This window comes from Mus caroli, chromosome 14 (genome assembly GCF_900094665.2).
Source record: "Mus caroli chromosome 14, CAROLI_EIJ_v1.1, whole genome shotgun sequence".
NCBI lineage: Eukaryota > Metazoa > Chordata > Mammalia > Rodentia > Muridae > Mus > Mus caroli.
In genome coordinates this window covers 23,298,019-23,310,643 of record NC_034583.1, presented here as the reverse complement: position 1 = coordinate 23,310,643, position 12,625 = coordinate 23,298,019, and the positions used below count along the sequence as shown (strand labels likewise).

The following is a 12,625-nucleotide window of genomic DNA, read 5'->3' as shown; positions in this document are numbered from 1 at the left end:
TTATATGTAAGTACACTGTAGCTGTCTTCAGACACTCCAGAAGAGGGCGCCAGATCTCGTTACGGATGGTTGTTAGCCACCATGTGGTTGCTGGGATTTGAACTCTGGACCTTTGGAAGAGCAGTCGGGTGCTCTTACCCACTGAGCCATCTCACCAGCCCTCAATTCATTTTTAAATGAAGATGGAAACTGAGTGCATGTTTAAATAAAAACAATACTGAAATATGAAAAGATGAATTTTTTTTTTTGAGACAGTCTTCCTCTGTAGCCCTGCATAGACCAGACTAGACCTTACTGCATAGACCAGGCTGGTCTAGAACTCACAGAATTCCTGGATTTGCTTCCCAAGCACTGGGATTAAAAGTGTGCACCATTAGTGGTTTGGTTTTGTTGAATGGGAGAACTTTTTTTTAAAGCTAGTAAGGTAATTTGTAATATATTTATACCAATAAATTAGAAACTAAAGGAAAGCCTTCTAGTCTACTTATTCACTCAGGCCAGACCAGTGGGCCTGATATCCTCCCACACCCTACATGGTAGCCCAGGAGGTCCGCAGTAACCAGGGACACAGGAAGTTCACAGTAACCAGAGGCCCAGGAGGCCTGCTCTAACCAGAGATGCAGGAGGCCCACCCTAATCAGAAATAGCACTGCCTGTCTCCCAGGAGACCAGCTCTAACCCAGGTCACAGAGCTCTACCTGCCTCCAAGGAGGTCTGCTTCAGTCAGAGATACCCAGGGCAGTTAACAGCAGAGATAACCAGATGGTGAGAGGCAAGTGCAAGATATTAAGTGACAGCATCATCAGAATCCAGTTCTCCCACCACAGCAAGCCCTTGATACCCTAACATGCCTGAAAAGCAACACAATGACCTAAAATCCCATCTCATAAAGATAATAGAGGCCTTTAGGGAGGATATAAATACAGGAAAACACAGGCAAACAGGTAGAAGCCTTTAAAGAGAAAACAAATCCCTGAAAGAAATGCAGGAATATACAATTAAGCTGGTGAAGAATTTGAACAAAACAATCCAAGACGTAAAAATGGAAGTAGAAATAAAGGAAACAAAAAGGGAGGCAACGCAAAAGGTGGACAACTTAGGAAAGAGATCAGGAGCTACAGATGCAAGCACCACCAACAGAATACAAGAGATAAAGAGAAAATCTCATGTGTAGAAGATACCATAGAAGGTCTGTCTGTCAAAGAGGATACAAAGTGTAAAAAGCTCCTAACCCAAAATATCCAGGAAATTCAGGGCACAATGAAAAGATCAAACCTAAAAATAATAGGAATAGAAGAGGGTGAAGAAGTGAGTTCCAGGACAGCCGGGGCTATACAGAGAAACCCTGTCTAAAAAAAAAAAAACAAACCAAAAAACAAAAAGAGGAGAGGGTGAAGAATCCCAGCTCAAGGGGCAAGAAAACATCTTCAACAAAATCATAGAAGAAAATTTCTCTAACCTAAAGAAAGATGGCCATAAATGTACAAGCCTATAGAACATCAATTAGATTGGACCAGAAAAGAAAAATCCTCTCGTCACATAATAATCAAAGCACTAAATGCACAGAACAAAAAAAGAATATTAAAAGCTGTAAGGGGAAAAGGCCAAGTAACATATAAAGGTACTATTGGAATTACACCAGACTTCTCAACAGAGACTCTAAAAGCCATAAAATCCTGGGCAGATGCCATCCAGACCCTAAGAGAATACAAAAGCCAGCCCAGGATACTATACCCAACAAAACTCTCAATCACCATAGATGGAGAAACCAAGATATTCCGTGACAAAACCCAATTTAAACAATATCTTTCTACTAATCCAGTCTAATAGAAAATACTAGAACACAATCTCCAACACAAGGAGGGTAACTACACCAAAGAAAACACAAGAAATTAAACATGTCACAACAAACACAAAAGAAGAGTAACACACACACACAGTATCACCTCCAGCAACAAAAACAACAGGAACTAACAATCATTTGTCTTTAATATCTCTCAACATCAGTGGACTCAATTCCCCACAAAAAGACACAGGCTAACAGACTAGATACATAAACAGGATCCAGCATTTGGCTGCATACAGGAAACATACCTGGGGCTGGAGAGATGGCTCAGTGGTTAAGAGCACTGACTGCTCTTCCAGAGGTTCTGAATTCAATTCCCAGCAACCACATGGTGGCTCACAACCATCTATAATGGGATTCGATGCACTGTTTTAGTGTGTGTCTGAAGATAGCTGCAGTATACTCATATAAATAAAAAATAAATCTTAAAAAAAAAAAGAAACATACCTTAGTGACAAAGACAGATACTACCTCGGAGTAAAAACACTAGAAAAAGTTTTCCAAGCAAAGGATCCCAAGAAACAAGCTGGAGTTGCCATTCTAATATCCATTAAAATAGACTTTCAACCATAAATTATTAAACAAGATAGGGATGGACACTTCATATTCATCAAAGGAAAAATCCATCAAAAGAAAATCTCAATTCTGAACATCTATGCCATAAATGCAAGGGCACCACATTCGTAAAAGAACTACATTTGTAAAAGAAACTTTACTAAAGCTCAAAACATCACACATTAATAGTGGGAGACTTCAACACCCTACTCTCACCAATGGACAGGTCATTGAAACAGAAAATAAACAGAGATGCAGTGAAACTAACAGAAGTTATGAACCAAATGGACTTAACAGATATCTACAGAGCATTTCACCCCAAAACCTTCTTCTCAGCACCTCATGGAACCTTCTCCAAAACTGACCATATAATCCAACACAAAAAGACTCTATAGGTACAAGAAGATTGAAATAATGCCATGCATTCTGTCAGATCACCATGAACTAAAACAAAAACAACAGAAAGTCCACATACTCATGGAACCTGAACAACTATCTGCTCAATAATAACCTGGTCAGGGAAGAAATAAACAAATCAAAGATTTTATAAAATTCAATGAAAATGAAGACACATCATTCCCAAACTTATGGGATACAATGAAAGCAGTCTTAGGAAAATCCCTCGCACTAAGTGCCTTCATAAAGAAATTGGAGAGGTCCCATAAAGCAACTTAACAGCACACCTGAAAGCTCTAGAACAGAAAGAAGAAAACACACCCAAGAGGAGTAGAAGACAAGAAATAGTCAAACTCAGGGCTGATATCAACCAGTTAGAAACAAAGAGAACAATACAAAGAAGCAACAAAACCAAGTGCTGGTTCTTTGAGAAAAACAAGATAGATAAACCCTTAGCCAAACTAACTAAAAGGCTCAGAGACAGACTCCAAATTAACAAAATCAGAAATGAAAAGGGAGACATAACAACAGAAACTGAGGCAACTTTAAACATCATCAGAACCTACTACAAAAGCCTATACTAGGGGGGAGTGTATAGGGGGCTTCGGGGATAGCATTGAAAATTAAATGAAGAAAATATCTAATAAAAAACTTTTTAAAAAGTCTATACTAAACAAAACTGGAAAATATGGATGAAATGTAGGATTTCCTAGACAGATACCACGTACCATAGTTAAATCAAGATCAGGTAAACTATTTAAACAGTCCCATAACCCCTAAGGAAATAGAAATAGTCATTAAAAACCTCCCAACCAAAAAAAGCCCCGGGCCAGATGGTTTTAGTGCAAAATTCCACCAGACCGTCAAAAAAGACCTAATATCAATACTCCTCGAACTAGTCCACACAATAGAAACAGAAGGAACACTACCTTATTCATTCTATGAAGCCACAATTACTCTGATACCTAAACCACACAAAGACCCAACAAAGAAAGAGACCTTCAAGGCCAATTTCACTTATGAATATCGATGCAAAACTACTCAATATAACTGCATCCAAGAACACATCAAAGCTATTATTCAGCACGATCAAGTAAGTATCATCCCAGGAATGCAGGGACAGTTCAATATAGGAAAATCCATCAATGTAATAAACTATAGAAACAAGCCACATGATCATCTCATTAGCTGCTGAAAAAGCCTTTAACAAAATATAACACTCCTTCATGTTAAAAGTCTTGGAGAGATCAGGAATTCATGACACATACCTAAACATAATAAAAGCAATATATAGCAAACCAACAACAAATTAAATGGAGAGAAACTAGAAGCAATCCCACTAAAATCAGGGACAAAACAAGGTTTCTCATTCTCTCCCTATGTATTCAATATAGTACTTGAAGTTCTAGCTAGAGCAATTAGACAACAAAAAGAGATCAAGGGGATACGAACTGGAAAGGAAGAAGTCAAAATATCACTATTTGTAGATGATATTACAGTATACATAAGCGACCCCCAAAATTCCACCAGAGAACTCCTAAACCTGATAAACAATTTCAGCAAAGTGGTGGAATATAAAATGAACTCAACATATCAGTAGTCCTCCTTTATACAAATGGTAAATAGGCTGAGAAAGAAATTAGGGAAACAACACCCTTGTATAAAATAGTATAGAAGTGTATATATTTATACACAAATAGTATAAATATCTTGGTGTAACTCTTACCAAGCAAGTGAAAGATCTATAAGACAAGAACTTCAAATCCCTGAAAAAAGAAATCGAAGAAGACTTCAGAAGATGGAGAGATATTCCATGCTCATAATAATATAAATGGCCATCCTACCCAAAGCAATCTACAGATTCAATGCAATTCCCAGCAAAATTCCCATACAAGGGGACTGGAGAGATGGCTCAGTGATTAAGACCTCTAACTGCTCTTCCAGAGGTCCTGAGTTTAATTCCCAGCAGCCACATGGTGGCTCACAACCATCTGTAATAGATTCTGATGCACTCTTCTGGTGTGTCTGAAGATGGTGGCAGTGCACTCACATATATAAAACAAATAAATCTTTTAAAAATGTTTTTTAAAAATCCAACACAATTGTTCACACACACAGAAAGAGCAATTCTTAACTCTGTATGGAAAAATAAAAAACCCAGGAAAGCTAAAACAATTCTCAACAATAAAAGAAGTTCTGGGGGAATCACTATCCCTGACCTCAAGCTGTACTACAAAGCAATAGTGATAAAACCGCAAAGTATTGGTACAGAGACAGACAGGTCAATCGATAGAATAGAATCAAAGACCCAGAAGTAAACTCACACACCTATGGACACTTGATCTTTGACAAAGAAGCCAAAACCATATATTGGAAGAAGGAAAATATCTTCAAGAAATGGTGCTGGTCTAACTGGCTGGCTGTATGTAGAAGAATAGACCCATATTTGTCACCTTGCACAAAGCTCAAGTCCAAGTGGATCAAGGACCTCAACATAAAACCAGATAGACTGAATCTAACAGAAGAGACAGTGGGAAAGATCCTCGAACTCATTGGCACAGGGGAAATTTACTGAACAGAACTCCAATTGCTCAGGCTGTAAGTTCAACAATTGATAACTAGGACCTCATGAAACTGAAAAACTTCTGTAAGGCAAAAGACACCATCATAGGTCAAAATGGCAACATACTGATTGAGAAAAAAAACTTCACTAACTCTACATCTGACAAAAGGCTAATATCTAAAATATATAAAGAACTTAAGAAGTTAACCTCCAAAAAAAAACCCAAATAACCCAATTAAAAAATGGGGTACATGCCGGGCAGTGGTGGTGCATGCTTTTAATCCTAGCACTTACAGAGGCAGGCAGGTTTCTGAGTTCAAGGCCAGCCTAGTCTACAGAGTGATTCCAGGACAGTTAGGGCTATACAGAGAAACCCTGTCTTGAAAAAACAAAAAAAGCCAGGCAGTGGTGCTGCACACCTTTAATCCCAGCACTTGGGAGGCAGAGGCAGGCGAATTTCTGAGTTCGAGGACAGCCTGGTCTACAGAGTGAGTTCCAGGACAGCCAGGGATACACCGAGAAAAAAAATGGGGTACAGAGCTAAACAGAGAATTCACAAAAAAGAATCTCAAATGGCTGAGAAGCAGTACAGGAAATGTTCAAAGTACGTAGTCATCCAAGAAATGCAAATCAAAACGACCCTGAGATTCCACCTCACACCAATCAGAATGGCTAAGATCAAAAACGCAGGTGACAGCAGATACTGGTGAGGATATGGAGAAAGAGGAACACTCCTCCATTGCTAGTTGGATTGCAAAACTGGTACAACCACTCTGGAAATCAATCTGGCGGTTCCTCAGAAAGTTGGAAAAAGTTCTACCTAAAGACCCAGCTATACCACTCTTGGGCATATACCCAAAACATACACTACCATACCACAAGGACACATGCTCAACTATGTTCATATTAGCCTTATTTGCAATAGCCAGAAGCTGGAAACAACCCAGGTGTCCCTAAACTGAAGAATGGATACAGAAAATGTGGTTCATTTATTCAATGGAATGCTATTCAGCTATTAAAAACAAGGACATCATGAATTTTGCAGGCAATAGATGGAACTAGAAAATATCCTGAGTGGGGTAACCCAGACCTAAAAGGACATGCATAGTATGAACTCACTGATAAGTGGATTAGCCAAAAGGTACAGAAAACTTAGGTTACAACCCACAGACTGTAAGAAGTGTAACAGAAAGACCCAAGGGAGGTGCTTCAATCCCACTTAGAAGGGGGAAGAAAATAATGATGGGAGGCAAAGGGAAGGAGGGAACTGTGTGGGAGAGAGGAGCAGGATGGGGAAAGGGGAACGGGATCAGGTTTGGGGGGAGAGAGGAGAGAAGCCCAGAGGGCCAGGAGAATGAATGGAATGCAGCCTTGGGGTGAAGGGGGGACCCTCTGGAAAGTACCAGAGACCCCAGGACTCAATGGAGGTGACATTAGCCAAAATGCCCAACAATGGGGAGAAGGAACTCCAAGAGTCTACGTTCAGTAGACTCAAGTGGAGGGACTGGGTTACTAAGCCAAAGTCAAAATTTCTGACCCAGAACTGTTCCTGTCTAAAAGAACTACAGAGACAAAAATGGAGAAGAGACTGAAGGAAAGGCAGTCCAATGACTGGCCCAACCTGGGATCCAGCTCATGGCGGGGCACCAAGGCCTGACACTATTACTGATGCTATGATGTGCATACAGACAAGAGTCTAGCATCACTGTCCTCTGAGAGGCCCTACCAGCAGCTAACTGAGACAGAAGCAGACACACCTAACCACTGTACTCAAGTGTATGGTTGAATTTGGGGAAGGGATGAAGAAACTGAAACTGAACACGAGGGCGACCCCATAGGAAGACCAGCAGTCTCAACTAACCCGGACCCCAGGGAGCTCCTAAAGACTGAGCCACCAACCAGGCTGTATACATGGGCTGGTCTGAGGCCCCTGGCACATACATAGTAGAGAACTGTCTGGTCTGGCCTCAGTGAGAGAAAATGAGCTTAATCCTTGAGAGACTTGAGTTTCCAGGGAAAGGGGAGGTTTGGTGGTGGAGGGGAGAACCCTTTTGAAAGCAAGGGGGAGAAGGAATGGGATAAGGAACTGTGGGAGGGGGGACCAGAAAGGGAGGCAATAGCTGGAATGTAAATAAATAAAATAAATTTTAAAAAGAAAGAAACTAAAGGAAAAAATAAGACTATTCGGAAAGATAGATGGTTCCAGAACTTGCAAGAGATAAACAGCTCAGGAATGCCAGCTGTCTGTCAACAATTACACCCACCTGACAATGGGTCTACAAGTTGTTCTCATAAACTCTTTAGAACAAGACTAAGAGGCCTAAGGACCTAGGCTGTGAACTGAATTGTAAGACTATAAGGTCAAGAAGTTTAACTTTAGCCAGGTGTGGTGGTGCACACTTTTAATCCCAGCACTTGGGAGGCAGAGGCAGGCGGATTTCTGAGTTCGAGGCCAGCCTGGTCTACAGAGTGAGTTCCAGGACAGCCAGGGCTACACAGAGAAACCCTGTCTTACCAAAAACAAACAAACAAACAAACAAACAAACAAACAAACAAACAAAACAAACAAGTTTCACTTTATTCAAAGTGAAAATTTACTAAAGACTTGTGTTTTAGTTAGGGTTTTACTGCTAAAAACAGACAACACCATGACCAAGGCAACTCTTAACTGGGGCAGGCTTACAGGTTCAGAGGTTCAGTCCATTATCATTAAGGCGGGAGCATGACAACATCCGAGCAGGCATGGTGCAGGAGGAGCTGAGAGTTCTACATCTTCATCTGAAGGCTGCTAGGAGAACACTGGCTTCCAGGAAGCTAGGAAGAGGGTCCCAAAGCCCACACCCACAGTGACACACTTCCTCTAAAAAAGCCACACCCACTCCAACAGGGCCACATCTCCAAATAGTGCCACTCCCTGGGCCAAACATATTCAAACCATCACCACTTGTATTTTATTTATAAAAATCTCTCTAGATGGACATTTCTTATTAAATAATTAACACAACATGTGATATACAATCAGGACTTTTTTGAGACGAGGGTCTCTGTAGTCTGAGCTGCCCCTGATTTCACTTTGTCATCCAGACTAGCACTGAACTCATGACCCACCTGCCTCTGTTTCTCAGGTGCTAGGATTACAAGTGTGAACTATTGCACCCAGCCTTACAGTTATATATTTAAAATATGGGCACTCAGTTGACACTTTACTGTACGTGAAGACAAACATCACTTACATCCACTAGGACTAAGAACCTGGACTTAGACACTGCTTAATTGAAAAAGGAATTCATGTTTAAAAGAATGCTTTTGCTGATGGGAAAAAGAAATCGAACATGTCAAGTCACAATGACTTACAAAGCTATACTTTAGGTTGAACAAGAGTTCTAAGGGTCTAAAGACAACCTCACTAAGGTTCAGAATAAGTCAAAATATTAAAAGTCCATTGATGTGTAAAAAAACCACCAACAACAGTTGTCTGAATGCAACATAGAACCTCGTGCTCTTTAAATCTATTCCCAGAATGGTGACTTGGTATTAGAGGATGAACACCAACTACTTGCTAAGGTTACTAATGGTAGCAAGCATCAGCATGAGACATCGTCCTTTCCCTTGTTGCTTCTATCACAGTAGTACAATTTAATCCCATGTTTTCTGGCCCCATGTCAAGCTAGTTACTATCTTTTAAAAAATAAACTAAATATAAAGTTGTCTTAAGGCTCAGTGAACAGTAACAAAGATATAACATTTTTCCTCATAAACGTATGATATTCAGTTTTTTTCTTTTGTGAACTTGTTTCACATTAGTCCGCTCTCCAGTTCTTTATAGTAAGAAGACTCCAAGGAGATACCAAACAAACGATGGTGGTGATCAGCCTCTGAATGACTGGAACGGGGTTGTTGGTGGTGGTGGTGGTTTTTTTTTAAGATGAAAAACTTTTGAAAATAGATCTTTAGTTCTGGCAGCATGTTAGAACAAATCTCAAAAACTCACATTTTCTTCAAAAAATTTCAATTGGCGAGCTTTCACACTGTAAGTTGTATACTTGTCTCCCATGTGCGCCTGTAATCGTGCCTATTTGAGAAACAGATAAGAAAATCAGTACATTACAGAAAAGTAATTCCTGTAGTCTTTAAAACAAAGGCTTTCTTAAGTACCACACTGTAAGAATGAAGCTATTAGCCCGTTTTCAGTGTGAGGTGCCTTTAAAGCTCACCATTTCAGATGATCAGGGAGCTCTAAGCTCCAAACTCACTGGCAGCTGACACCTGCTTGTCCCAAAACTCTGACTTAGGAAGCTTCAGGCAGTTGGCTACATGATTGAGTTCCCATCAGAAAGGGCAGAGGAGCAGTCTCGGGCTCCAGGGTATTCATTGCATAAGTAAGATGGAGAACTGGGGGTGGGGGGAGGGTGTTAGAGGATGGTAATTTCTTGTGTTGGGAACTTTAAAAACCACCAAATCAGCATGCCAGTCACTTCTACCTTTCTCTGTGTTTTGTCCCTTTCTGCTGAATTGCACATTAAATATGGCTTCATTTTCTCTACACTCCTGATTTTGTTATCTTCCAACAATACCAAAGAGGAAACTATATGGGGAAATATTAGTATTTCTATTTACATAAAATTATTGTGTATGACCTATGTACAATCCACGTGTGTTCAAACATGCCGCACTGCACATATGGAGATCAGAGGACAACTCCATGGAGTTGACTCTCTCTGCCACCTTTACATGGCAAGAGCTTTTTCCTGCTGAGACATCTTGCTGACTTCAAAGCTGGACGTGAATCCCAGCTACTCAGGGGCTGAAGTAGGAGAATCTCAAGCTCAAGGCCTGCCTGAGTGACTCTGAAGGCAAGCAAAGTAACTTAGACCCAATCTCAACACAGGAAAGGGTGGGGCTTCCAAACTTGACTAGTAACCCCAAAAGGGCACAGCATACAATGCATCTTATGATGTGTAAATGAATGATGCTTAACATTAGAATGACACCTAGTATGTTGATTGGATATGACACAGATTTTGATATAATTCACTGAAAACACAACATCACTTTGATGGTAAAAGTATGCAACCTGGAGGTGGAGACAGGAGGATTAGGCATTCAAGGCCAGCCTACATAGAGAATTTGAGACCAACCTAGGCTACCTGAGACCCTATCTTTAATAAAAGAAAAAAATCAAAAAACAATAAAAGGATAACCTAGCTAAGAATGGTAGCATGTATCTATCCCACCAGCATCAGGAGGCAGAGGCAGGAGGACCACCAAACAGAGGCCAGTCTATGTTACAAAGACAGGCCCTTACTCAAGACACAATGTGACACTATTCAGCAGAGAATAGTAAGGTGCAGTGGCTGGGATGTGACTTAGTAAATGCTTGCCTGCATACAGGGAGCACCGGGTTTGGTCCCCAGCACTGCACTGACTGGGTTTGGCACATATGCCTATAATCCCAGTATCTGGGGTATAGAGGCAGGAGGATCAGAAGTACAAGTCACCTTCAGCTACAGAACAAGTCTAAGGTCAGAGTAGAATACATGCAACTGCATCTAAAACAGAAATAAAAGGAAACAGAAGAGCTCAGGAGACTTCGGGTAAGAAGCAGGAGATCATCTTCTCTCTCTCCAGCATAGCCTACAAGATGAAGATCCGAGACAGCAGCACTAAAAACAATGGGTTTTGATTACCCGTGCCCAGACTCCAAAGTGAAGATGCCATACTGGGCACAGCATCCCAAGAAAACCAGAGACTACTACTCCAGGCTTCTCCTCCTCCAGCCTATGCCCCTTGACCATCACCACCCTCCCAGGCTCCCAACTCTTTTTCAGACATCTTTATGTTGCCCAGCAAGTCTGAAACACCTCCTGCCCCAGCACTCTGAGACCTGCAACGACAAGCCAGTGCCACTGACAGTCACAGATGAAGCAAGAGGGAAGACTCAGAAAATGATAATTAAAATGGAGAGATTACCTTCAATTCTACACAAATTAAAACATGACAACTATAAATGATTGTACAGCAACCGATTTTATAACCTAGTTGAAACTGAGAAATTCCTAGAAGTGATCTAACAAGAGTGTCAAAGAAGCAGAGAATCTGTGTAGGTTTGTAAACAGTGTAAGGGTTGACTCAAACATTGCTAGACACTAGGAGAAACATTTGCAAATCTTACATCTGAAGAGAGACTTGAATCCAGAACATATAAAAAGTCAATAATTTAAAGGTTATTAGCCCAAGTTTAAAATTTTCTGATAAAAATATGCAAATAGCTAGAGTATATGAAATTATACACAACACCAGTATTCATCAAGAAAATGTAAGTCAAATTTACAATGAATGTCATTTTATTCCCTCTAGAATGTCTATGATCAAAGAGACAATAACAATTATCATCAAGGTGTGGAGAATTTGGAATGTACTTGTGAGTGTATAAAATGGTGTAGTTACTTTACAGCAGTCTGGAAATTGCTCAAACATTTCAATATAGCTACTGTATGATCAAGCAACACAACTTGTGTTTAAACCACACAAAAATCCACCAGTTGATAAGCAAACAAAATGCATAGGATAACATATCTGGTCATGACAAAAGACTGAGTACTGATACATGTTACATGTTGTAACATCACAGAGAGAAGCAAAACACCAAGATCACATGTATGTGACTGCATCTATACAAGAAATTTCTTATATATCTCTTTGTGGCTTAGGACTGGGAGAGGAGTCAGGAGACATGTGAAACACTGCTAATAGGACAAGGTTTCTTTGGGGAGCTGTGAAGATGTTCAGTGATTGATTGTGCTGATGACTGGACATGGCAAATCATTGGAAAGTGTGCTTCAATAGGCAAGGTGCATGGTACATAGATTGTATTTTAAAAGAAACTTTAGAAGTCTATAATGTAAGAAGCTTGACACAGCTTACAACACTTACCTCTCTCTCCAACTCATCTTCCTCTTCCAAAAGATCATACACCTGCTCTAAAAGTTGAATCCCCAGGCCCTGGATTACATCGGCTCTTAAGACTTCAACGATTCTCCTGATCTTTTCAGAACCTGGTATGATACCTAAAATTCAGCAACAAAAATGGACAATAAATACCACTACAGCAAAAACACTACACTATCAGCAATTATTTTCACGTTAACAAGAATTTGGCTTAATAGCTGGGCGTGGTGGCACACGCCTTTAATCCCAGCACTTGGGAGGCAGAGGCAGGTGGATTTCTGAGTTTGAGGCCAGCCTGGTCTACAAAGTGAGTGCCA

At 40.4% G+C, this 12,625-nt stretch overlaps 1 protein-coding gene across 2 annotated transcripts in view; it reads right to left on the bottom strand.

The window, feature by feature from the left end:
• Nucleotides 1-8,629: 8,629 nt before the first annotated feature.
• The window catches only part of Nek4 (NIMA related kinase 4), a 37,144-nt gene continuing 33,148 nt past the window's right edge, over nt 8,630-12,625 (bottom strand). For both annotated transcript variants that reach the window (XM_021182149.2, XM_021182150.2), the window contains 2 exons: nt 12,294-12,427; nt 8,630-9,432 (listed from right to left, as the gene is read on the bottom strand). In XM_021182149.2, the coding sequence (XP_021037808.1) occupies nt 9,340-9,432; nt 12,294-12,427 (227 nt within the window). In that variant the 3' untranslated portion in view covers nt 8,630-9,339. The remainder of the gene's footprint in view (nt 9,433-12,293; nt 12,428-12,625) is intronic.